The sequence below is a fragment of the Oncorhynchus mykiss genome, chromosome 22 (assembly GCF_057628025.1).
Source record: "Oncorhynchus mykiss isolate SJ-2025 chromosome 22, ASM5762802v1, whole genome shotgun sequence".
In the NCBI taxonomy this organism is placed as follows: domain Eukaryota; kingdom Metazoa; phylum Chordata; class Actinopteri; order Salmoniformes; family Salmonidae; genus Oncorhynchus; species Oncorhynchus mykiss.
Window position 1 is genome coordinate 43125193 of NC_143043.1, and position 26955 is coordinate 43152147.

Below are 26955 nucleotides of genomic sequence, written 5' to 3' on the forward strand. Positions count from 1 at the left end.
ATTATAGTAGAAGAGTAGAGTAAAATATAGAGTAGAATACAAGGATCAACGCTGTGTGAGATTGAAGATAAGCAGAATCTATACTTTACTCTACTCTTATACTATTCTCTCTCCTACTATACTTTTATTTACTGTACTATACTGTTTTCTACTACAGTCTCTTCATACTCAATTATACTCAATTATACTCATTGATACGCTCTTCTACTATACTTTGCTCATCTATGCTGCTATACTTTCTTGTACTCTATCTTAGAGTATACTCTACCCTCCTACTCTACTATCCTACTCTAATTCTACTTTCTTACTACTTTACACTCCTACTATAATTTACTTTCTTCTCTTCTACTCTATATTATACTTTACTCTACTATACTCCTACTCTACTCTCCTACTATAGTATAATTTACTCTTCTACTATATAATCTACTCTCCTACTCTCATTTACACTCCTACTATAATTTACTATTCTACTATACTCTACTATAATATCCTACTCTATTCTCTTCTACTCTCCTACTGTACTATACTCTATTATACTCTGTACTTTACTATACTCTCTTCTACTCTACTCTCCTACTCTTTACTCTTCAAAACTATAATTTACTCTCTTCTACTCTTTACTTTACTCTCTCCTATTACTATCCTACTTTACTCTCTTCTACTATACTATAATTTATTATACTCTATACTTTATTTTACTCTATTCTCTTCTATGCTACTCTATTATACTTTACTGTACACTATTCTACTCTCCTACTGTACTATACTCCCCTACTATAATTTTCTCTTCTACTCTACTATACTACAATTTACTCTCTTTTACTCTTTACTCTACTCTCTCCTACTCTACTATCTTACTTTACTCTCTTCTACTCTACTCTACTATACTCTCCTACTATACTATAATTTACTTCTCTATACATTATTTTACTCTACTCTCTCCTACTCTACTATCTTACTTTACTCTCTTCTACTCTACTCTACTATACTCTCCTACTATACTATAATTTACTTCTCTATACATTATTTTACTCTACTCTCTTCTACTCTACTTTATATTGATTTACTCTCCAACCCTACTCTTCTACTCTATTATACTTTACTATACTCTCCTACTCTTCTACTCTACTCTACTCCCATACTCTACTATACTCTTCCACTATGCTCTACTCTCTTCTACTATACTTTACTCTCCTATACTCCCCCCTGCTCTACTCTCTCCTACTATACTCTTCGTACTCCACTACAATATTTTCTACTCTAACCCTACACTCTTCTATTCTACTATACTTTACACTATACTTTACTCTCTTCTATTTTATACGGTACTCTTCTTCTACTATGCATTACTCTCCTACTATACTTACTGCTACTCTAATCCTACTTTTTTACTATACTCTCCTACTATACTATAATTTACTTCTACTCTCTCCTCTATTTGACTCTCTTCTTCTCTCCTCTCTTCTACGCTACTCTCCTACTCTATTCTCTACTCTACTCTCCTACTCTATTCTCTACTCTACTCTCCTACTCTATTCTCTACTCTACTCTCCTACTCTATTCTCTACGCTTCTCTCCTACTCTATTCTCTACGCTACTCTCCTACTCTATTCTCTACTCTACTCTCCTACTCTATTCTCTACGCTATTCTCCTACTCTATTCTCTACGCTACTCTCCTACTCTATTCTCTACTCTATTCTCCTACTCTATTCTCTACGCTATTCTCCTACTCTATTCTCTACTCTACTCTCCTACTCTATTCTCTACTCTACTCTCCTACTCTATTCTCTACGCTATTCTCCTACTCTATTCTCTACTCTACTCTCCTACTCTATTCTCTACTCTACTCTCCTACTCTATTCTCTACGCTACTCTCCTACTCTATTCTCTACGCTACTCTCCTACTCTATTCTCTACGCTACTCTCCTACTCTATTCTCCTACTCTATTCTCTACTCTACTCTCCTACTCTATTCTCTACGCTACTCTCCTACTCTATTCTCTACGCTACTCTCCTACTCTATTCTCTACTCTACTCTCCTACTCTATTCTCTACGCTATTCTCCTACTCTATTCTCTACTCTACTCTCCTACTCTATTCTCTACGCTACTCTCCTACTCTCCTACTCTATTCTCTACGCTACTCTCCTACTATACCTTCCTACTCACTCCTACTCTGCTTTACCGGCCTACTATACTTTATTTTACTCTGCTATACTCTCTTCATACTTTACTCTCTTCATACTCCACTATCCTCTACTCCTACTCTCCTACTCTGCTTTACTCTTCTACTTGCTATGCTACTCTACTCTCATACTCTATTCTACTCCTACTCCACTCTACACTCTCCTACTCCACTGCTACACTCTTCTACTCTAATTTTTTACACTCTTCTATTATATTCTCCTACTCTACTCACTTCTACTCTCTCTGTAGGTGACTCCTGTGGTGCCCCTTTCTAATGACTCGTGGTCCATGTCCTTTGCTAAGTACCTGGAACTGAGGTTCTATGGTCACCAGTATACCAGGAGGGCTAATGCTGAGCCCTGTGGCCACTCCATCCACCATGACTACCATCAGTACTTCTCCTATAACCAGATGGTGGCCTCCTTCAGGTGGGAAACACACGCCAGGGCTTTGACTTCTATCCAGCCATACATAATTTACCATTCTTACTACATCTTCAAATGACCTCTAAATACCAGAACACAAAGATCACTATAGTTATTGTTAGTGTGGTAAAATGTATTTGCCCATCATGCCATTGTAATTGTCTAACCACCAGCTACATCTCAGTGAGACTGCTAGAGGTCTGCCTCCCTCCTCCTAAGATCTTCATCAGGAACCAGGGGCCCTCCAAGGGCCGGATGCAGCAGGACCTCAAGGACTTCTCACAGAAGTAACTGGTCTACCTGTTGTCTGTCTACCATGACCTTAACTTGCCTGATCCCAGATCTGTTTGTTCTGCATAGCCGACTCCTATGGTTATTGTCCTCTGACAATAACCATAGTAGTTGGCAAGATTGCACAAACAGATCTGGGACCAGGCTAGGAGTCTGAATAATCTATTTCTAACCAGACCTTTTCCATTCTGTCCCTCTTGTCAGGGTGACTCAGGTGTACCTGGCCATAGATGACCGCCTCACCTCCCTGAAGACGGACACCTTCAGCAAGACACGCGAGCAGAAGATGGAGGACCTGTTTGCACAGAAAGATGTAGGTTGTTCCTCCAAAGGGCGGGACCACTGTGTATAGTATGTATAGTGCAGTGGAGGCTGGTGTCGCTTTACGTCGGAGGACGAGCTCATTGGACTGGCTGGAATGGAACGGTATCAAACCCATGTTTTCCATTCGTTTTGTTTGCGTGTTCAGATGGAGGAGGCAGATCTGCACAGCTGGATAGAGAAGCTGCAGGCTCGTCTCCAGGCCTGTGGTAGTGACTCCCCCCAGCAGCTCCAGACTGTACTGGAATCAGTGGTAGTGAAGAAACAGAGCCTGTGTGAAACACTGCAGTCTTGGAACAGCAGGTGAGAACCATAGAAATAAGAATGAATAGAACGGGCTTGGACACTCTGACCCTGCCTATTGACTGGTACACTCGCAATGTCTGCCTGGTATTGTGATGCAAAAATGTCCATGGTATTTTGAAATGTTCTATCAACTGATGCTGGATTGCCATGGTAATGTAGAATGTTCATTCAAATGACGCTAACTGATGTGGCTCATGCAATTGAATGTATTTTTTTGTCATGTCATGTGATTTGACTCAACAAATCACAGCACAGATTGAAGGGTAAACTTATTGCTTTTACTTCCATGCAATATGGCTCAAAATGGCTGCCAGCCCACCCATTGTGCCATCATTGACTTGAATGGAGATGCCCTTTCTATTCATTCTTATTTCTATGGTGAGAACACTGACCTCAGAGCAGCTTTTAATGTTTAAACTTTTAGGGGCAGTTTCCTAGACACAGATCAAGCCTAGTCTTTGACTAAGAAGTACTTTGAATGGTTGAATCTCGTCATCTGTGTCCATAAAATTGGACCTTAGGGCTGAATTATAACTTGGGCTCAGACTTTCACATCAGAATCCATTTTATTAGTCACATGCTTGGTAAACAACAGGGGTTTTCCAAGTAGACTAACAGTGAAACGCTTACTGACGGACCCTTCCCAACAGTGCCGAGAGAGGAGAACAGAGAAATGATTGATGTCATTGGGAGATCTTTCTAAGAATGGATTTTTTGAACCATGTAACCTCCAGGCTGCAGGACCTGTTCCAGCAGGAGAAGGGCAGGAAGCGTCTGTCTGTCCCAGCCAGCCCTGGGAGACACCGACAGACAGACGACAGCAAGGTCAGTGCAACAGATTCCTGATACAATTCAGATGATTGGAAGTGCTTAGTATATGATAAGCACTTAGTGTATCAGAAAGTAAGGAATGTTGTTTCTTTTGTTTGACAGCCAAGTGCTCTGGAGTCCTCTCCACGCAACCCCTCCCCTTTAGTACAAAATGTTGACAAAGGTAAGGGGATTGGTTCAGCTTTCAGTCAGAATGCTATACTACTTCTCTCATTGGTGGACTGTAGTTGATGGGCGTGTCTGTTATTTGATGGACAGAGGATCGTCACCTCACTGCCATGCCCTCAAGCTGGGGGTCGTCATTGCTAGCGTTACCGTCACCAGGGGAGCCAGGCTCAGAACCCCTCTCGTCTGGACCCTGCTTTCCTGACCAGGATTCCGTCAGTATCCCAGAGGGTGAACACACACACAACCCCCCCCACCACATTAGCTTCCTGTTCTTTCTCTGGATCTACAGTGCGTATCAAAATACAGACCACTCCTGTCCTTAAATTCATTCTCGTTGTCTCCTAGATGTGTTTGATGGACACCTGTTGGGCTCCAATGACAGCCAGGTGAAAGAGAAGTCCACCATGAAGGCCATTCTAGCCAACCTGATGCCAGGCAACAGTTACAACTCTATCCCATTCCCATTGTGTGTACATTATGACTTCATCTCTGAATAGGCTTTTGGCTTGTAGTATAAATTGTTGCATGATCAGCCAAATAAGATAGAATTTGATGTAAATGCCCATACTATATTGAGCCCTATTCATTTTCTTACTTTGTTGTAATGTTTAGCTTGAATCCTAGTGTCGACTGGAAAAATCATCAATATCTCAGGTGCCACATACTGCCGGTGTGCACTTGAGCAAGGCACTTAACCGCTAACCTGCTCCAGGGCACTGCTCTGCTCTGTGGGTGACCCTGTGCTGCCATGTTGTGTGTCGGGACTGGGCACTGTGAAAGCCCAAATCAAAACTATCCTAATATAATGGATCAATAAAGAGTGTATTGTATGTTTTGTGACGTTGTTGTGTCCGTTGTTCGTCAGTGAACCAGACAAGCATTACCTGATGTATGAGCATGAGAGAGTGCCCATCGCCGTGTGTGAGAGAGAACCCAGCTCCATCATCTCATTCGCTCTCAGGTAACAGCTCCTGTCCAACTCTTCACAAGCCTGACTTTTCTGTTCAAACGTGTATTTTGTTGTTCTAATGATATTTGAATGACCTCTGCCCAACCTCTAGCTGTAAGGAGTATAAGAGTACTCTGGATGAACTGTGGAAGACAACATTGAAGACAGGAGGCGAGGACACCACCAGGTACACCACACTGCTCCTGCAGATGTCAACTGTGTGTGTTACCTGAAGTATAATCCTATCTTGTCTGTGTGCAGCTCTGGAGAGAGCCGGGTCAAGAACAGCCCAGCCAAGCCCAATGAGACGGCCTCCTCCCAGATGGGTCTGGGCCGCAGCAGCATGGACTCTGAGCCTCTTAGTGAGTAGTGGACAAGGTCTCAAGGTCAAGGGGCAACATGAGTGGGTGGTGCTAGAAAATCAGTTTAGCTCTGTTCTGATGTAGTATGTAATGTTTCTGGAGCTCCTAGCATGTTTTTCTTTTGCTCTGAACAGAAGATGCAGACATAGGAGACAACCATAAGAAGTCGACAGGAAACCCTCATATTGAATTACGTGAGTAAATGCATTTCTCATTGGATTTCCCTTTGGAATGGCATCACCTTTTAGCCTGCAAACTTCCTCTCAATAATAAGCATAAGGCCTAGTCCGTAACCCATCTCATTCTGTCTCCCCCCCCCCCCCCCCCCCCCCCCCTCTCTCTCCCCTGCAGAGTTCTCTGATGCCAACGCTAAGTTCTACTGTAGGATCTACTATGCTGAGGAGTTCCACAAGATGAGAGCGGAAATAATGGAGAGTACGGAGGATGACTTTGTTCGCTCGCTGTCCCACTGTGTCAACTGGCAGGCCCGCGGTGGCAAGTCTGGGGCCGTCTTCTATGCCACCGAAGGTGACTGGCAACACCAGAGCCATATTTTATTTTTAACTTCTATTTACCAGGAAGTCCCATTTGAGGTCAAGAGACGCCTTTTTAAATATGTCTGTTGTACCTCACTGTTTCTTTACCCTCCCTCAGATGACCGATACATTCTGAAGCAGATGCCCAGACTAGAGGTTCAGTCCTTCCTGGACTTTGCCCCTCACTACTTCACCTACATCACTGGAGCCGTGCAGCAGAAGGTAAACTATGCTAACTACAGTACCCCCGGCAAACTACAGTACCCCCGGCTAACTACAGTACCCCCGGCTAACTACAGTACCCCCGGCTAACTACAGTACCCCCGGCTAACTACAGTACCCCCGGCTAACTACAGTACCCCCGGCTAACTACACTACGCATCTGGCTTCAGGTCTAGCACAAATATAGTTAAATTAACTTAAATAGATACACTATATACAAAGGTATGTGGACACCACTTTAATTTAGTGGATTCAGCTATTTCAGCCACACCCGTTGCTGACAGGTGTATAAAATCGAGCACACAGCCATGCACTCTCCATAGACAAACATTGGCAGTAGAATGTCCTTACTGAAGAGCTCCGTGACTTTCAACGTGGCACCATCATAGGATGCCACCTTTCCAACAAGTCAGTTTGTCAAATTTCTGCCCTGCTAGAACTTCCCCGGCTCAACTGTAAGTGCTGTTATTGTGAAGTGGAAACGTCTAGGAACAACAATGGCTCAGCCACGACGTGGTAGGCCACACAAGCTCACAGAATGGGACTGCCGAGTGCTGAAGTGCGTAGCGCATAAAAATAGTTTGTCCTCAGTTGCAACACTCACTACCGAGTTCCAAACTGCCTCTGGAAGCAATGTCAGCACGAGCAGTTCGTCGGGAGCTTCATGAAATGGGTTTCCATGGCCGAGCAGCCGTGCGCAAGTCTAAGATTGCCACGTGTCGGCTGGAGTGGTGTAAAGCTTGCTGCCATTGGAACAGTGGAAACGTGTTCTCTAGAGTGATGAATCACGCTTGACCATCTGGCAGTCCGACGAATGAATCTAGGTTTGGCGGATGCCAGGAGAACTCTACCTGCCCCAATGCATAGTGCCAACTGTAAAGTTTGGTGGAGGAGGAATAATGGTCTGGGACTGTTTTTCATGGTTTGAGCTCGGCCCCTTAGTTCCAGTGAAGGGACATCTTAATGCTACAGCATACGATGACATTCTACACAATTCTGTGCTTTCAACTTTGTGGCAACAGTTTGCGGACGGCCCTTTCCTGTTTCAGCATGACAATGCCCCTGTGCACTAAGCGAGGTCCATACAGAAAGAATTTGTCGAGATCGGTGTGGAAGAACTTGACTGGCCTGCACAGAGCCCTGACCTCGACTCCATCGAACATCTTTGGGATGAATTGGAACGCCGACTGCGGGCCGGGCCTAATCACCCAACATCCGTGCTGACCTCACTGACCTCTTGTGGCTGAATGGAAGCAAGTCCCCGCAGCAATGTTCCAACATCTAGTGGAAAGCCTGTCCCAGAAGAGTGGAGGATGTTGGGGCAGCAAAGGGGGACCAACTCCATATTAATGCCCATGATTTTGGAATGAGATGTTCGACGAGCAGGTGTCCACATACTTTTGGTCATGTAATGTGTATGTATATATAGAGTTGGTTTGCAAATTAATTTAATTTGAGGAAATCCAATTTTATTAAACATATTGTACTTGTTTTATATTGTTAGATTTCTTAGTTCTATGACATTGTATATGCAGGGCTCCCTTGAAAAAGAAAAGCTGGTCTCAATGGTGTCTCTCAGATAAAATGTCAATGAGCTGTGTTCTTGTCGTGGTGATGGATGGATGGTTATTGCAACACAGTCCTGTCCTAAACCCAGTGTGTCCCACAGCGGCCCACTGCCCTGGCTAAGATCCTGGGTGTGTACCGGATCGGCTACAAGAACTCCCAGAACAACTCTGAGAAGAAGCTGGACCTTCTGGTCATGGAGAACCTGTTCTATGGCAGGAAGATGGCCCAGGTGTTCGACCTCAAGGGTTCTCTGAGGAACCGCAACGTCAAGACCGAGTCTGGGAAGGAGAGCTGTGAGGTGAGCATGGCGCTAGTCTAGCAGGGCTGGGCTATGGGTTCGATTCCCACCTAAGGCCACATACATTTATTTTGTATGCAATCACTGTAATGTAAGTTGCTTTGTTTTATGTATGTGTTGTTTTAACCAGGATACAGTGCATTCAGAAAGTATTCAGACCCCTTCCCCTTTTCCACATTTTGTTACGTTACAGCCTTATTCTAATATTTATTAAATTCATTGTTTTCCTCATCAATCTACACACAATACCCCATAATGACATCACAATACCCCATAATGACATCACAATAAACCCATAATGACATCACAATGCCCCATAATGACAAAGCAATTTTTTTGGGGGGGAAATTAATAAAAAATGTAAACAGATACCCTTTGCGATGAGACTTGAAATTGAGCTCAGGTGCATCCTGTTTCCATTGATCATCTTTGAGGTGTTTCTACATGATTTGTTAATTGAGAACACGTTCTCTTTTGCAATAAGACCTTTGGATAAAAGCATGAGCTAAATGGCATCATTCTATATTAGGTGGTTCTGCTGGACGAGAATCTACTGAAGCTGGTCCATGACAACCCTCTGTACATCAGAGCCCACTGCAAGGCCATCCTCAGGGCTGCTATCCACAGTGATGCCTACTTCCTGTCTAGTCACCTGATCATAGACTACTCTCTGCTGGTTGGACGAGACGACGCCACAGACCAGCTGGTGGTGGGAATCATAGGTGAGGGAAAAGCTTGATATTTTTCAAATGTGTTCTCATTGGCTATAACGTTGTTCATTGTTATACATAAACTGTTTTACTGGTGTTTTTTATAGAAAATCAGTCTTAATTTCTCCATGCATGCTGCTTCAAAAGGGCATTTGAGTGACATTGTACTTTGCTATATTTCTAAAACAAACATTCCTCCCATTGTTTCAGATTACATACGGACGTTCACATGGGATAAGAAGCTGGAGATGGTGGTGAAATCCACAGGGATCCTGGGAGGGCAAGGTAATTCATCTGACACCAACACCTCCTTCCCGGTACATTCGTCCTTGAAGTCTATTTTAAGATTGTGCCCTTTCACGTTTAGCTTTGATCTCTAGTAATTAGTTAATTGTATAAAAACCTTTTTGATTTCTTCCTGTAAATGAAAAACGCAATACAAATAAAATGTATTATAAACGTTTTGTGTCTCGCATACAGGTAAGATGCCCACGGTGGTCTCTCCAGAGCTGTACCGAGCCCGTTTCTGTGAGGCTATGGACAAATACTTCCTCATGGTGCCTGACCACTGGACAGGGCTGGGGGTCAACTGCTGAACTGTTACACCAGGGAGCTAGCCTGAGTCCCAGACCTGTTTGTGTTGTCTAGCCAATTCCTATGTCATTTTTACAGCATGTTTGGCAAGACAGCATAAATGGATCTGGGACTCAGGCTACCAGGGAGCTGCTAGCTACAGAACACAACATGGGCATCAGTCACCAAGGTGGAGAGGAGACCACAATGCAGAAAAAGCCTTATCCCAATAGGGAACCATAATAGCACACTGGATTGATGGATGAAGGAAAATAGAGGAGGAAGATTAATGTCTTTTTTGTTGTTGATGAAATGCAAAGAATGTCCAGTTTGTACGACTCAATCATTCCATAATAATTATCATAGAATCTTGCACAGGTAGACCTATATCTAGGTAAACTGTTTTATCATAAACTAGACCAGTGACTATTCATGACTGTTCTATGGCATGACTGAAGACAGTTTTTCCTGACCTGGAAAGAAAGAACTCTTGTCCCTAATGACATATTTCCCCGAGGGAAGAGATTATTTTGAAGGGCCAAGTTTTCCAACTGTTTCACAAGATCACCGAGAGAGCACAAATAATCTTACTTGGGCCTAGTTTGAGCAAACAAATTGATGTAAATGTACAGAGATGATGTAATTAAAGATTATTAACGGATTTCACAAGGTTTTAAACCTTAAGTGTCAGATGTTTTTGTTGGCCTCCCGTCTTGTAAGTCTACATAGATTTGATGGTAAAAGTCATTGTTCATCACTACATGTAATGGAAATTATTTTACCGGTATGTTGACTCCTTACCCACTTATATAATCTAGGCATTTGAGGTTTCCAAGAACTAGAGGATCTATTCTCTCAGGTAAGCTTCAGATGGCCAAAAACATTAGCTATATTTAGTTTACTTGATAACAAATAGGAAAGCAAGCAAATCACACACAGAACTGAATTAAAACAGATTTTTATAGAATTGTACAATTCATATAAAACAAAGGGAAGCTGACAAACAACCTTCAGCATTTCATACTGAATCAGGAACTTGTATGAAAATCAATCAAACACAGTGATACGATTGTCACGACTGACGTAATACGGACAGACCATCTTTCAAATGCCACCCTATTCCCTATAGTGCATTAATTTTGAGCAGGGCCCCTAGGGTTCTGGTCAAATGTAGTGCACTATGTAGGGAATAGCTTGCCATTTGGGACAGAATTGAAACTCCCCGTTTCTTAGTTCCAACGACAAGCATTTAGAAACGGAGGCATTGTGCTTTCTTTGTGTGCTCTGGGGTAGAGAGTTATTACAATGACACGGTATGTACAAAAGCAGAAACCAACTTCCTTTCGTCAGACATCTTGTAGCAGGCATATATATATATATATATATATATATATACACACAGGCATGCCTGACCATAACTGAGTTCTTTTTTTAGGGTTAGAAGTGACAGGATACTCATTAGAGCAGGGCTGTCCAACCCTGTTCATGGAGAGCTACCCTCCTGTAGGTTTTCACTCCAACCCTGTTCCTGGAGAGCTACCCTCCTGTAGGTTTTCACTTCAACCCTGTTCCTGGAGAGCTACCCTCCTGTAGATTTTCACTCTAACCCCAATTGAAACTAACCTGATTCAGTTTATCAACCAGCTAATTATTAGAATAAGGTGTGCTTGATTAGGCTTGGAGTGAAAACTTAGTGGCTCTCCAGGAACAGGGTTGGAGTGAAAACCTACAGGACAGTGGGTCTCCAGGAACAGGGTTGGAGAACCCTGCGTTAGGGGATACACTTTTTTGGGAGAATTTAAATTTAAAAAAGTATATAAAAGGTGTAACAAGGCACTGGACACGTTTAAGAGACTGGCACATTGCAGGTAGGTAGCCAACAGACGGTAAACAAGGATGGAGGGAGGGTAAGAGGAAATGAAGAGTGATCAAGGTCCTGCTGTCCTTTGTACCATAATATAAATGTGAATAAATACCGTACAGGTGTCAACCTGATCTGACATACTGTATCTGGGCATGTGATTTACTGAAACGTTTTACACGAGGGACAGTTTCCTAACTGACCACGTGACAGGATCAGGAACAACTCAGTGCCCAATGTCATATTTCTATTGGTGTGGGAACACAAGAGGTTGAAAAGGATGCCACTTCTTTGCATAAAGGCGATACTCTGACTATACATACACTGTAACTAGAGGAAAGCATTCTACCCTGTTTCTCTATAATAAGCTTATAAGTGAATTCTGGAATTGTGCTTCAGTTGGTTTGTGCTATACTCACATCACTGGGCAGATAGACAGAGCAGGGCGTACCTTTCAATGCATACCTAGGCTACCCAGACACAAACATCAACATAAATACTTATGTTAAGTCAATATTTGGTACATCAACCAACCAAAAGAGAAAAGGTTACAATTGGGTCTCTTTTCATAAGAAAAATCAAAAAAGGTATCAGCCTGTCATTGATCGCCAAGCTGAGACGCAGTACCAAGAGTGATCTGGAAAAGAAGCACCAGCAGACAGAATCACAGTTAGGTTAGGGGTCAAGCTCCATCCCTCCAGCCTTTAGGGGGAACAAAGTCCTGTACAAGCCCCACGGAGAGGTTCTGCTCTGGGACACGAGCAAGGAATCAGGGGAGGTCGGGTGGTGGGAGAGTGCTGATCTTCAGGCATCCAGGTAGTCTAATAAGAGTCAGGGTCATAGGTCATAGGGGTCAAAAGGTTTCTGAGTCCGAGTCGTTTTCATTGGCGCCTTGACTGGCACTGCCCTCGCTAGAGGGGTCCGAGGGGGCCTTGGGGCTGCGAGGGCCGTGGGAGCTTTTCCCCTCCCTGGGTAGGGCTCTCAGGAGGGAACCTGGGGAGGGCGCACCGGAGCTGCAAGGGGAGCAGAAAGGTATCATGGTAGCCAGAATGAGAGCCAGACAGTCAGCCACCTCCCTGCTAGGAGCGCAAGCCAGAGCAGGGGTCAAACCTGGGGGAGAGAGAGAGTGGGCGGGATAGGTAGGGTGGGAGAGAGAGATAGGAAGGGAGATAGTTGGGAAGATGGAGAAAGAGATATAGGGGGAAGAAAACATGGAAGAAGTAGGGGGAAGTGAAGCAAAAAAACAGAGAGATGGGAGGACAACAGGAGAAGGCAGCATTCAATTAGAACACAGCCAGCCCAGACACCAGACAGTACACAGCCAGCCCAGACACCAGACAGTACACAGCCATCCCAGACACCAGACAGTACACAGCTAGCCCAGATATCAGACAGTACACAGCCAGCCCAGACACCAGACAGTACACAGCCAGCCCAGACACCAGACAGTACACAGCCAGCCCAGATATCAGACAGTACACAGCCAGCCCAGACACCAGACAGTACCTAGCCAGATACCAGACAGTACACAGCCAGCCCAGACACCAGATAGTACCCAGCCAGCCCAGACACCAGACAGTACCCAGCCAGCCCAGACACCAGACAGTACCCAGCCAGCCCAGACACCAGACAGTACACAGCCAGACCAGATATCAGACAGTACACAGCCAGCCCAGACACCAGACAGTACCCAGCCAGCCCAGACACCAGACAGTACCCAGCCAGCCCAGACACCAGACAGTACCCAGCCAGCCCAGACACCAGACAGTACCCAGCCAGCCCAGACACCAGACAGTACCCAGCCAGCCCAGATACCAGACAGTACCCAGCCAGCCCAGATACAAGACAGTACCCAGCCAGCCCAGATACCAGACAGTACCCAGCCAGCCCAGACACCAGACAATACCCAGCCAGCCCAGACACCAGACAGTACCCAGCCAGCCCAGATACCAGACAGTACCCAGCCAGCCCAGACACCAGACAGTACCCAGCCAGCCCAGACACCAGACAGTACCCAGCCAGCCCAGACACCAGACAGTACACAGCCAGCCCAGACACCAGATAGTACCCAGCCAGCCCAGATACCAGACAGTACCCAGCCAGCCCAGACACCAGACAGTACCCAGCCAGCCCAGACACCAGACAGTACCCAGCCAGCCCAGAGGAATACAAACCTAAATCGCTGAACATAATGACAAGGGCCTTGAGTTTTTCCTAGTCAGATGACAAGTGTCAGGAAAACGTCCCGGCCTTAATGACATTACTGGACAGGTGGGGCTGGGACAGATACCTACAAACCAGGAAGCTGCATAGATACCTCTAGCCTACCAGAGCACAGACAGCTGTAGCTAGCTACATAGACATGCCAACACCACAGAACCACAGACAGCTGTAACTAGCTACATAGACATGCCAACACCACAGAACCACAGACAGCTGTAACTAGCTACATAGACATGCCAACACCACAGAACCACAGACAGCTGTAACTAGCTACATAGACATGCCAACACCACAGAACCACAGACAGCTGTAACTAGCTACATAGACATGCCAACACCATAGAACCACAGACAGCTGTAACTAGCTACATAGACATGCCAACACCACAGACAGCTGATATAAAAGCAACATGCAGTTAGATCCCTTTAACACACTGGTACCGGTTCATGCCCAGACCAGGTCGCGGTTTTCCCAAAAGTATCTTTAGGTTAAGTTCATCGGTAGAGCCATAGGATCCTATGGTTCTAAAATTAACTTAACCTTAAGATGCTTTTGGGGAACCGGGCCCAGATCTGTAGACCTACCGTTCTCATCCAACGTCTGAACACTGGCCCCCCTGGACAGCAGCTCCTGGACAGCCTGCTTCAGACCGCTATGGGCCGCTAGGTGGAGGGGCCTGGCAGGGACAGACCAATCAGAAGGTTTGTGGTGGTTCTGTAGTTGGGAGGGGCTAAATCTAGACACTTATCTAGACACTCGCACCCCAGAAGTAAATTGATGTAGCTAGCGCACAGCTCTGAGATTAACCATGGCCTATCTCTGACGAACACTTACGTCTGCAGTGCTGCGTTGGTGGAACCAATGAGAACAGTGTCCCTCAGCCTCTCCAGGATGAATAGTACACAGTCCTCCTTTCCCTGAGAGAGGAAGAGAAGGAAGAGAGGAATAGAGTGAAGAGAGGAAAGAGAGGAAGGGAAGAAGAGAGGAAGATAGTGAAGCCAAATAAATGTTACATTCTTTTCATATATAATACACTATGTGTAAATATGCAGTTTGAATATGGTACAAATGTCAAGTCAACGAAATTGGGAGATCAATCCCCCTAGTGGACACTCACGTTACTGCAGGCCAGGTGGAGCGCGGTGTTACCATTCTGGTCCACCAACCTCAGGCTGGCGTTGGCACTGGTCAGCAGCACCTCTACAGTCCCGACTCTTCCCTTCTCTGCAGCCATCATCAGCGCACTGCGCCCTGATTGGTCCACAGCATCCACAGGTGCATCATGGGCCAGAAGCAGCTGAACACAGTCCACATGACCAGAGAACGCTGCAGCATGGAGTGGAGTCCTGAGAGATGGAGGGGGGATGTGTGAGGAGAGGAAAATGAACAGAAGGAAGAATAGAGAACAAAAAAAACATGGAAATTAGTGATTGAGAAATTGAGGACAGGCTGTGTGATATACAGCTGTCTGATGACCTACCGATCCTTAGCGTCCTTACAGCTGGCCATGTCTGATCCCATGGCTTCCAGCAGTAGTGAGGCACAGGGTTCATGATCATTCACCCTGAGAACCAAAACAGAATGTAAACACTAAGATCCATAAGGTAAAACACAGTCAACACTGAGGTCTAATAGTCAACACAGGTCTACAGTCAACACAGGGGTCTAATAGTCAACACTGAGGTCTAATAATCAACACTGAGGTCTAAAAGTCAACATTCAGCTCTAATAGTCAACACTGAGGTCTAATAGACAACACTGAGGTCTATAGTCAACACAGGTCTTTAGTCAACACTGAGGTCTATGGGCAACACTAAGGTCTAATAGTCAACACTGAGGTCTATGGGCAACACTAAGGTCTAATAGACAACACTGAGGTCTATAGTCAACACAGGTCTTTAGTCAACACTGAGGTCTAATAGACAACACTGAGGTCTAATAGACAACACTAAGGTCTATAGTCAACACAGGTCTTTAGTCAACACTGAGGTCTATGGGCAACACTGAGGTCTATAGTCAACACAGGTCTTTAGTCAACACTGAGGTCTATGGGCAACACTGAGGTCTATAGTCAACACAGGTCTTTAGTCAACACTGAGGTCTATGGGCAACACTAAGGTCTAATAGACAACACTGAGGTCTAATAGACAACACTAAGGTCTATAGTCAACACAGGTCTTTAGTCAACACTGAGGTCTATGGGCAACACTAAGGTCTAATAGTCAACACTGAGGTCTATGGGCAACACTAAGGTCTAATAGACAACACTGAGGTCTAATAGACAACACTAAGGTCTATAGTCAACACAGGTCTTTAGTCAACACTGAGGTCTATGGGCAACACTGTGCATTATATATTTGATCAATAAGGACAAATGTATAGACTTACACAGCACAGTGCAGAGGAGTGAAGGGGTTCCCATCGATACAGGGACAACCTTTCTGCTCCAGCAGTACCTCCACACAGCCCTCGTGACCTGGACACACAAACAAGATCAGTAGAAGATGCACACGTAAAAGTTATTCCACATGAAAGGTATTCCACTTAAAAGATATTCCACATGAAATACATTCCACATAAAAGGTATGCATTGAGGCAAAATCCCTCAGGAACATTGAATGAGATTCGGACTACAAAGCCATGGTTAGAGGCAGGACTGCAGTAGGTTGGTTTAGTAACTGACCATAGTAGCAGGCCCAGTGCAGTAGGTTGGTTTAGTAACTGACCATAGTAGCAGGCCCAGTGCAGTAAGTTGGTTTAGTAACTGACCATAGTAGCAGGCCCAGTGCAGTAGGTTGGTTTAGTAACTGACCATAGTAGCAGGCCCAGTGCAGTAAGTTGGTTTAGTAACTGACCATAGTAGCAGGCCCAGTGCAGTAAGTTGGTTTAGTAACTGACCATAGTAGCAGGCCCAGTGCAGTAAGTTGGTTTAGTAACTGACCATAGTAGCAGGCCCAGTGTACTAGGGTGGTTTAGTAACTGACCATAGTAGCAGGCCCAGTGTAGTAGGGTCGTTTAGTAAGTGACCATAGAAGCAGGCCCAGTGAGGTAAGTTGTTTTAGTAACTGACCATAGTAGCAGGCCCAGTGCAGTAGGGTGGTTTAGTAACTGACCATAGTAGCAGGCCCAGTGCAGTAGGTTGGTTTAGTAACTGACCATAGTAGCAGGCCCAGTGCAGTAGGGTCGTTTAGTAAGTGACCATAGAAGCAGGCCCAGTGTACTAGGGTGGTTTAGTAACTGACCAAAGTAGCAGGTCCAGTGCAGTAGGGTGGTTTAGTAACTGACCATAGTAGCAGGCCCAGTGCAGTAAGTTGTTTTAGTAACTGACCATAGTAGCAGGCCCAGTGCAGTAGGGTGGTTTAGTAACTGACCATAGTAGCAGGCCCAGTGCAGTAGGGTCGTTTAGTAAGTGACCATAGAAGCAGGCCCAGTGTACTAGGGTGGTTTAGTAACTGACCAAAGTAGCAGGTCCAGTGCAGTAGGGTGGTTTAGTAACTGACCATAGTAGCAGGCCCAGTGCAGTAGGTTGGTTTAGTAACTGACCATAGTAGCAGGCCCAGTGCAGTAGGGTGGTTTAGTAACTGACCATAGTAGCAGGCCCAGTGCAGTAGGTTGGTTTAGTAACTGACCATAGTAGCAGGCCCAGTGCAGTAGGTTGGTTTAGTAACTGACCATAGTAGCAGGCCCTGTGTAGTAGGTTGGTTTAGTAACTGACCACAGTAGCAGGCCCAGTGCAGTAGGTTGGTTTAGTAACTGACCATAGTAGCAGGCCCAGTGTAGTAGGTTGGTTTAGTAACTGACCACAGTAGCAGGCCCAGTGCAGTAGGTTGGTTTAGTAACTGACCATAGTAGCAGGCCCAGTGCAGTAGGGTCGTTTAGTAAGTGACCATAGAAGCAGGCCCAGTGTACTAGGGTGGTTTAGTAACTGACCAAAGTAGCAGGTCCAGTGCAGTAGGTTGGTTTAGTAACTGACCATAGTAGCAGGCCCAGTGCAGTAGGTTGGTTTAGTAACTGACCATAGTAGCAGGCCCAGTGCAGTAGGTTGGTTTAGTAACTGACCATAGTAGCAGGCCCAGTGTAGTAGGTTGGTTTAGTAACTGACCACAGTAGCAGGCCCAGTGCAGTAGGTTGGTTTAGTAACTGACCATAGTAGCAGGCCCAGTGCAGTAGGGTCGTTTAGTAAGTGACCATAGAAGCAGGCCCAGTGTACTAGGGTGGTTTAGTAACTGACCAAAGTAGCAGGTCCAGTGCAGTAGGGTGGTTTAGTAACTGACCATAGTAGCAGGCCCAGTGCAGTAAGTTGTTTTAGTAACTGACCATAGTAGCAGGCCCAGTGCAGTAGGGTGGTTTAGTAACTGACCATAGTAGCAGGTCCAGTGCAGTAGGTTGGTTTAGTAACTGACCATAGTAGCAGGCCCAGTGCAGTAGGTTGGTTTAGTAACTGACCATAGTAGCAGGCCCAGTGTAGTAGGTTGGTTTAGTAACTGACCACAGTAGCAGGCCCAGTGCAGTAGGTCGGTTTAGTAACTGACCATAGTAGCAGGCCCAGTGTAGTAGGTTGGTTTAGTAACTGACCACAGTAGCAGGCCCAGTGCAGTAGGTTGGTTTAGTAACTGACCATAGTAGCAGGCCCAGTGCAGTAGGGTCGTTTAGTAAGTGACCATAGAAGCAGGCCCAGTGTACTAGGGTGGTTTAGTAACTGACCAAAGTAGCAGGTCCAGTGCAGTAGGGTGGTTTAGTAACTGACCATAGTAGCAGGCCCAGTGCAGTAAGTTGTTTTAGTAACTGACCATAGTAGCAGGCCCAGTGCAGTAGGGTGGTTTAGTAACTGACCATAGTAGCAGGCCCAGTGCAGTAGGTTGGTTTAGTAACTGACCATAGTAGCAGGCCCAGTGCAGTAAGTCGGTTTAGTAACTGACCATAGTAGCAGGCCCAGTGCAGTAAGTCGGTTTAGTAACTGACCATAGTAGCAGGCCCAGTGCAGTAAGTTGGTTTAGTAACTGACCATAGTAGCAGGCCCAGTGCAGTAGGTTGTTTTAGTAACTGACCATAGTAGCAGGCCCAGTGCAGTAGGGTCGTTTAGTAAGTGACCATAGAAGCAGGCCCAGTGTACTAGGGTGGTTTAGTAACTGACCAAAGTAGCAGGTCCAGTGCAGTAGGTTGGTTTAGTAACTGACCATAGTAGCAGGCCCAGTGCAGTAGGTTGGTTTAGTAACTGACCATAGTAGCAGGCCCAGTGCAGTAAGTTGTTTTAGTAACTGACCATAGTAGCAGGCCCAGTGCAGTAGGTTGTTTTAGTAACTGACCATAGTAGCAGGCCCAGTGCAGTAAGTCGGTTTAGTAACTGACCATAGTAGCAGGCCCAGTGCAGTAGGTTGGTTTAGTAACTGACCATAGTAGCAGGCCCAGTGCAGTAGGTTGGTTTAGTAACTGACCATAGTAGCAGGCCCAGTGCAGTAGGTTGGTTTAGTAACTGACCATAGTAGCAGGCCCAGTGTAGTAGGTTGGTTTAGTAACTGACCACAGTAGCAGGCCCAGTGCAGTAGGTTGGTTTAGTAACTGACCATAGTAGCAGGCCCAGTGCAGTAGGGTCGTTTAGTAAGTGACCATAGAAGCAGGCCCAGTGTACTAGGGTGGTTTAGTAACTGACCAAAGTAGCAGGTCCAGTGCAGTAGGGTGGTTTAGTAACTGACCATAGTAGCAGGCCCAGTGCAGTAAGTTGTTTTAGTAACTGACCATAGTAGCAGGCCCAGTGCAGTAGGTTGTTTTAGTAACTGACCATAGTAGCAGGCCCAGTGCAGTAAGTCGGTTTAGTAACTGACCATAGTAGCAGGCCCAGTGCAGTAAGTTGGTTTAGTAACTGACCATAGTAGCAGGCCCAGTGCAGTAAGTTGGTTTAGTAACTGACCATAGTAACATGCCCAGTGCAGTAGGGTGGTTTAGTAACTGACCATAGTAGCAGGCCCAGTGCAGTAGGTTGGTTTAGTAACTGACCATAGTAGCAGGCCCAGTGCAGTAGGTTGGTTTAGTAACTGACCATAGTAGCAGGCCCAGTGCAGTAGGTTGGTTTAGTAACTGACCATAGTAGCAGGCCCAGTGCAGTAAGTTGGTTTAGTAACTGACCATAGTAGCAGGCCCAGTGCAGTAGGTTGGTTTAGTAACTGACCATAGTAGCAGGCCCAGTGCAGTAGGTTGGTTTAGTAACTGACCATAGTAGCAGGCCCAGTGCAGTAAGTTGGTTTAGTAACTGACCATAGTAGCAGGCCCAGTGAGGTAAGTTGGTTTAGTAACTGACCATAGTAGCAGGCCCAGTGCAGTAGGTTGGTTTAGTAACTGACCATAGTAGCAGGCCCAGTGTAGTAGGTTGGTTTAGTAACTGACCACAGTAGCAGGCCCAGTGCAGTAGGTTGGTTTAGTAACTGGCCATAGTAGCAGGCCCAGTGTAGCAGGTTGGTTTAGTAACTGACCACAGTAGCAGGCCCAGTGCAGTAGGTTGGTTTAGTAACTGACCATAGTAGCAGGCCCAGTGCAGTAGGGTCGTTTAGTAAGTGACCATAGAAGCAGGCCCAGTGTACTAGGGTGGTTTAGTAACTGACCAAAGTAGCAGGTCCAGTGCAGTAGGGTGGTTTAGTAACTGACCATAGTAGCAGGCCCAGTGCAGTAAGTTGTTTTAGTAACTGACCATAGTAGCAGGCCCAGTGCAGTAGGGTGGTTTAGTAACTGACCATAGTAGCAGGCCCAGTGCAGTAGGTTGGTTTAGTAACTGACCATAGTAGCAGGCCCAGTGCAGTAAGTCGGTTTAGTAACTGACCATAGTAGCAGGCCCAGTGCAGTAAGTTGGTTTAGTAACTGACCATAGTAGCAGGCCCAGTGCAGTAAGTTGGTTTAGTAACTGACCATAGTAACATGCCCAGTGCAGTAGGGTGGTTTAGTAACTGACCATAGTAGCAGGCCCAGTGCAGTAGGTTGGTTTAGTAACTGACCATAGTAGCAGGCCCAGTGCAGTAGGTTGGTTTAGTAACTGACCATAGTAGCAGGCCCAGTGCAGTAAGTTGGTTTAGTAACTGACCATAGTAGCAGGCCTTGTGCAGTAATTTGGTTTAGTAACTGACCATAGTAGCAGGCCCAGTACAGTAAGTTGGTTTAGTAACTGACCATAGTAGCAGGCCCAGTGCAGTAGGTTGGTTTAGTAACTGACCATAGTAGCAGGCCCAGTGAGGTAAGTTGGTTTAGTAACTGACCATAGTAGCAGGCCCAGTGAGGTAAGTTGGTTTAGTAACTGACCATAGTAGCAGGCCCAGTGCAGTAGGGTGGTTTAGTAACTGACCATAGTAGCAGGCCCAGTGCAGTAAGTTGGTTTAGTAACTGACCATAGTAGCAGTCCCAGTGCAGTAGGTTGGTTTAGTAACTGACCATATTAGTAGGCCCAGTGCAGGGGGGTGGTTTAGTAACTGACCATAGTAGCAGGCCCAGTGCAGGGGGGTGTACCCCTGGTGGTCTCGGAGGGGGGGCGTGGGCAGTTCAGAACAGGCCATACTCAGCAGCTCAGCGAGCCAGGATGCGTGGCCCTTCGCTGCAGCCAGATGGAGGGCTGTTCGGCCCCTGGAGTCCCCCAGCAACACAGAGGCCTCCTGCTCCAACAGACACTGAACACACTCCTCCTGACCACACAGCAACTGGGAGAGTGGGAGGGAGAGAAGAGTGAGAGAGAGACGGAAGGAAACAAAGAGAGAGACAGAGTTCACCTTTAAACTTTTAGACTGGACAAAGAGATCCCGTTCTTACAAGCTCCTCAGAATTCAGTACAATCACAGTCATGTGAAGTCACAGACATTTACAGCCATACAAACACACGCGCGCACACGCACGCACATACATACATGTACAGTGAATACACACACCCACCCCGAGGTGCAGGGCGGTCAGGCCATGGTTGTCTGCTGTATCTACAGCAGCCTCTCTCTCCAGCAGCAGAGACACAGCATCCACATGTCCCCCTGCCACCGCAAGCATCAGAGGAGTCCTGACAGGGACAGAGAGGGGACAGTCACAGCAGGACAAATGGATCGGTAGACACATCCCCATTCCCAACCCCTAGCCCCACCTACAAGTATTACAAGGCTAGGTAGAATGTTTGCCATGTTGCTTACATCCATCCAATGTCATCTGAAAAGACTGGATAGGTATAAGCAATAGGGCCACATTTCTACCTTGCCTATCAGAGGGAAAGGTGAGCGCAAGACATGACCATTTTATTTAAACCCATCCAGTCCCTACAGATTAGTAAACTCACTGTCCCTGAGAGTCTGTAGTGTCCACCAGGTCTGCACTATCCTGGTCGTCCAGAAGGAGGCGTACACACGACGTATGACCATTCATCACTGAGGACAGGGAAGGAGAGAGATGAGAACAAGAGAAACAGACAGACAGAGACAGAGAAACAGACAGACAGACAGAGACAGAGAGACAGAGACAGAAAGATAGAGACAGAGAGAAACAGACAGAAAGACAGAGACAGACACAGAGAGAGAAACAGATAGACAGACAGAGACAGAGAGAGACAGAGAAACAGACAGACAGACAGACAGAGACAGAGAGACAGAAAGACAGAAAGATAGAGACAGAGAGAGAAACAGACAGAAAGACAGAGAGAGAAACAGACAGAAAGACAGAGACAGACAGAGAGACAGAGACAGAAAGATAGAGACAGAGAGAGAAACAGACAGAAATACAGAGACAGACACAGAGACAGAAAGATAGAGACAGAGAGAGACAGAGAAACAGACAGACAGACAGAGACAGAGAGACAGAAAGATAGAGACAGAGAGAGAAACAGACAGAAAGACAGAGAGAGAAACAGACAGAAAGACAGAGACAGACGAGAGAGAGAGAATTCACAAAAAGGGACAAACGCCAAATTGAGACTCTGCATGCAGAATTCTGAAAAAATATCCTCCGTGTACAACGTAAAACACCAAATAATGCATGCAGAGCTTAATTAGGTCGATAACCGCTAATTATCAAAATCCAGAAAAGAGACGTTAAAATCTACAACCACTTAAAAGGAAGCGATTCCCAAACCTTCCATAACAAAGCCATCGCCTACAGAGAGATGAACCTGGAGAAGAGTCCCCTAAGCAAGCTGGTGCTGGGGCTCTGATCACAAACACAAACACACCCCACAAAGCCCCAGAACAGCAACACAATAAGACCCAACCAAATCATGAGAAAACAAAAAGATAATTACTTGACAGATTGGAAAGAATTAACAAAAAAACAGAGCAAACTAGAATGCTATTTGGCCCTAAACAGAGAGTACACAGTGGCAGAATACCTGACCGCTGTGACTGACCCAAAATTAAGGAAAGCTTTGACTATGTACAGACTCAGTGAGCATAGCCTTGCTATTGAGAAAGGCCACAGTATGCAGACCTGACTCTAAAGAGAGTTAGGCTATGTGCACACTGCCCACACAATTAGGTGGAAACTGAGCTGCACTTCCTAACCTCCTGCCAAATGTATGACTATATTAGAGACACATATTTCCCTCAGATTACACAGATCCACAAAGAATTAGAAAACAAACACGATTTTGATAAACTCCCATATCTACTGGGTGAAATACCACAGTGTGCCATCACAGCAGCAAGATGTGTGACCTGTTGCCACAAGAAAAGGTCAACCAGTGAAGAACAAACACCATTGTAAATACAACCCATATGTATGCTTATCTTAATTATTAAGAACTTTTGTGAGTGTAATGTTTACTGTTCATTTTTATTGTTTATTTCACTTTTGTTTATTATCTACTTCACTTGCTTTGGCAATGTTAACACATGTTTCCCATGCCAATAAAGCCACTTGAATTGAGAGAGAGAGAGAGAGAGAGAGACACAGACACAGACAGACAGACAGACAGACAGACAGACAGACAGACAGACAGACAGACAGAGAGACAGAGAGAGACAGAAAAGAGAGAGACAGAGAGAGACAGAGAGAGACAGAAAGAGACAGAGACAGAAAAACAGAGACAGAGAGACAGAAAGATAGAAAGACAGAGACAGAGAGAGATGGAGACAGAGAGACAGAAAGACAGACAGACAGACAGACAGACAGACAGACAGACAGACAGACAGACAGACAGACAGACAGACAGACAGACAGACAGAGACAGAGAGAGATAGAAAGATAGAAAGACAGAGACAGAGAGAGACAGAAAGATAGAAAGACAGAGAGACAGAAAGACAGAGAGATAGAAAGACAGAGAGACAGAGAGAGATGGAAAGACGGAGAGACAGAAAGACAGACAGACTTACAGACAGACAGACAGACGAGAGAGACAGAGAGAGACCGAAAGAGACAGAGACAGAAAAACAGAGACAGAGAGAGACAGAAAGATAGAAAGACAGAGACAGAGAGAGACAGAAAGATAGAAAGACAGAGACAGAAAGACAGAGAGAGATGGAAAGAGAGAAAACCAGAGACAGAGAGAGAGAGAGAGATGGAAAGAGAGAAAACCAGAGACAGAGAGAGAGATGGAAAGAGAGAAAACCAGAGACAGAGATAGAGATGGAAAGAGAGAAAACCAGAGACAGAGAGAGAGAGAGAGATGGAAAGAGAGAAAACCAGAGAGAGAGAGAGAGAGATGGAAAGAGAGAAAACCAGAGACAGAGAGACAGAGAGAGATGGAAAGACGGAGAGAAAACACAGTATAGAACTACTGCACACAGACCAATCAAAAGAGTACTTCAAATTCTCACACCCACACACAAACACACAGTGGTCTCCATTACCTGCTAGGTGTACCGGGGTGCGTCCCCTGTTGGTGTCCGTGGTGCGTGGCGAGGCCCCCTGGCTGAGAAGGGTGTGGACGCAGTCAGTGTGGCCCCTGAGGGCCGCTAGGGCCAGGGGAGTACGACCTTCCTCGTCCCCCTGGTCTACCTCCCTCTCCCCTTGCAGCAACACCTCCAAAGCCTGTGCATGGCCGTGGTATGCCTGGGGGACAGGGAGACAGACACACACATTACACACATACCAGCTGTTGGTATGCAAAGATACTGCGGTCTATGCAATGTATACTCTGTGTGTGTATGTGTGATAATGGCTGCCTTCAGAAATTATTCACACCCCTTGACATTTTCTACATTTTGTTGTGTTACAGCCTGAATTTAAAATGGATTACATTGAGATTTTGTATCACTGGCCTACACACAACAGCCCATAACGCGAAAGTGGAATTATGTTTTTTAAAATGAAAAGATGAAATGTTATAGCAAGCCTAAATAAGTGCAGGAGTAACAATTTGCTTAATAAGTTGTATGGACTCACTCTGTGTGCAATAATAGTGTTTAACATGATCTTTGAATGACTACCTCATCTCTGTACCCAACACATATAATAATCTGTAAGGTCCCTCAGTTGAACAGTACATCTTAAACACAGATTCAACCACAAAGACCAGTGACGTTTTCCAATGCCTCGCAAAGAAGGGCACCTATTGGTAGATGAAAAACAAAAAAAGCAAGACAATGAATATTCTTTTGAGCATGGTGAAGTTATTAATAAGAATTTGGATGGTGTATCAATACACCCACTACAAAGATACAGACAATCTTCCTAACTCAGTTGCTGGAGAGGAAGGAAACCACACAGGGATTTCCCCAGGTCACTTTAAAACAGTTACAGAGTTGAATGGATGTGATAGGAGAAAACCGAAGATGCTATGAATGAATACTATGAATACATTATGTTTGGGGCAAATCCAAGAAAACACGTCACTGAGTACCACTCTTCACATTTTGAAGCATGGTGGTGGCTGCATCATGTTATGGCTATGCTATTCCAGAAACACAGATAAGCACAGGCAAAATCCTGGAGGAAGACCTCTGGTTCAGTCTGCAAATTCACCTTTCAGCAGGACAATAACCTAAAACACAAGGCCAAATATACACTGGAGTTGCATACAAAGACAACATTGAATGTTCCTAGTTAACGTTTTGACTTAAATTGGCTGGAAAATCTATGGCAAGACTTGAAAATGGCTGTCTAGCAATTACCAACAACCAATTTGACAAGAGCTTGAAAAATTGTAAAAAGAATCATGTGGAAATATTATACAATCTAGGTGTGCAAAGCTTTTAGAGACTTACCCAGAAAGACTCACAGTTGTAATCGCTGCCAAAGGTGATTCTAATGTGTATTGACTCAGGGGTGTGAATACTTACAGTGCATTCGGGAAGTATTCAGACCCCTTGACTTGTTCCACATTTTGTTAGGTTACAGCCTTTACCGTAAAATTGATTCAATTGTTTTTTTTCTCCTCATTAATCTACACACAATACCCCATAACGACATCACAATACCCCATAACGACATCACAATACCCCATAACGACATCACAATACCCCATAACGACATCACAATACCCCATAACGACATCACAATACCCCATAACGACATCACAATACCCCATAACGACATCACAATACCCCATAACGACATCCCAATACCCCATAACGACATCACAATACCCCATAACGACATCACAATACCCCATAACGACATCACAATACCCCATAATGACATCACAATACCCCATAACGACATCACAATACCCCATAACGACATCACAATACCCCATAACGACATCACAATACCCCATAACGACATCACAATACCCCATAACGACCAAGCAGAAACATTTAGCAAATGTCTAAAAAATAAAGAACTGAAATATCACATTCAATAAGTATTCAGAACCTTTAATCAAGACTTTGTTGAAGCACCTTTCTTTGGCAGCGATTACATCCTTGAGTCTTCTTGGGTATGACACTACAAGCTTGGCACACCTGTATTTGGGGGTTTCTCCCATTCTTCTCTGCAGATCCTCTCGAGCTGTCATGCCCTGACCTTAGTTATCTTTGTTTTCTTTATTATTTTGGTTAGGTCAGGGTGTGACTGTGGGTGGTGATGTGTGTGTATTTGTCTTGTCTAGGGTTTTTTGTATATCTATGGGGTTTTGGTATTGTCTAGGTATATGTAGGTCTATGGTGGCCTGAATTGGTTCCCAATCAGAGACAGCTGTTTATCGTTGTCTCTGATTGGGGATCCTATTTAGGTT

General features: G+C 45.2%; 2 protein-coding genes across 54 annotated transcripts in view; one reads left to right on the top strand and one right to left on the bottom strand.

The window, feature by feature from the left end:
• LOC110501832 (1-phosphatidylinositol 3-phosphate 5-kinase) overlaps nt 1-10412 on the top strand; it is a 38303-nt gene extending 27891 nt beyond the window's left edge. For 43 of the 50 annotated variants that reach the window (XM_036959244.2, XM_036959248.2, XM_090216122.1 and 40 more), the window contains 18 exons: nt 2440-2618; nt 2789-2902; nt 3111-3219; nt 3376-3530; nt 4268-4358; nt 4467-4527; nt 4623-4760; nt 4878-4998; nt 5398-5493; nt 5594-5668; nt 5743-5843; nt 5978-6037; nt 6195-6371; nt 6498-6601; nt 8271-8468; nt 8998-9190; nt 9389-9463; nt 9659-10412. In XM_036959244.2, coding sequence (XP_036815139.2) covers nt 2440-2618; nt 2789-2902; nt 3111-3219; nt 3376-3530; nt 4268-4358; nt 4467-4527; nt 4623-4760; nt 4878-4998; nt 5398-5493; nt 5594-5668; nt 5743-5843; nt 5978-6037; nt 6195-6371; nt 6498-6601; nt 8271-8468; nt 8998-9190; nt 9389-9463; nt 9659-9774 — 2163 coding nt within the window. In that variant the 3' untranslated portion in view covers nt 9775-10412. Of the gene's footprint in view, nt 1-2439; nt 2619-2788; nt 2903-3110; nt 3220-3375; nt 3531-4183; nt 4359-4466; nt 4528-4622; nt 4761-4877; nt 4999-5397; nt 5494-5593; nt 5669-5742; nt 5844-5977; nt 6038-6194; nt 6372-6497; nt 6602-8270; nt 8469-8997; nt 9191-9388; nt 9464-9658 lie in introns of all 50 variants that reach the window. The other 7 variants (XR_016490638.1, XR_016490639.1, XR_016490640.1 and 4 more) reach the window with 2 other exon arrangements.
• A 281-nt stretch (nt 10413-10693) lies between these two features.
• LOC110502141 (serine/threonine-protein phosphatase 6 regulatory ankyrin repeat subunit C) overlaps nt 10694-26955 on the bottom strand; it is an 83032-nt gene continuing 66770 nt past the window's right edge. For 2 of the 4 annotated variants that reach the window (XM_090216147.1, XM_036959261.2), the window contains exons 18-27: nt 24629-24830; nt 22129-22216; nt 21741-21858; nt 21292-21511; nt 16224-16311; nt 15316-15399; nt 14953-15181; nt 14670-14752; nt 14420-14511; nt 10694-12625 (exon numbers count right to left, since the gene is read on the bottom strand). In XM_090216147.1, the coding sequence (XP_090072273.1) occupies nt 12594-12625; nt 14420-14511; nt 14670-14752; nt 14953-15181; nt 15316-15399; nt 16224-16311; nt 21292-21511; nt 21741-21858; nt 22129-22216; nt 24629-24830 (1236 nt within the window). In that variant the 3' untranslated portion in view covers nt 10694-12593. Of the gene's footprint in view, nt 12723-14419; nt 14512-14669; nt 14753-14952; nt 15182-15315; nt 15400-16223; nt 16312-21291; nt 21512-21740; nt 21859-22128; nt 22217-24628; nt 24831-26955 lie in introns of all 4 variants that reach the window. The other 2 variants (XM_036959259.2, XM_036959258.2) reach the window with 1 other exon arrangement.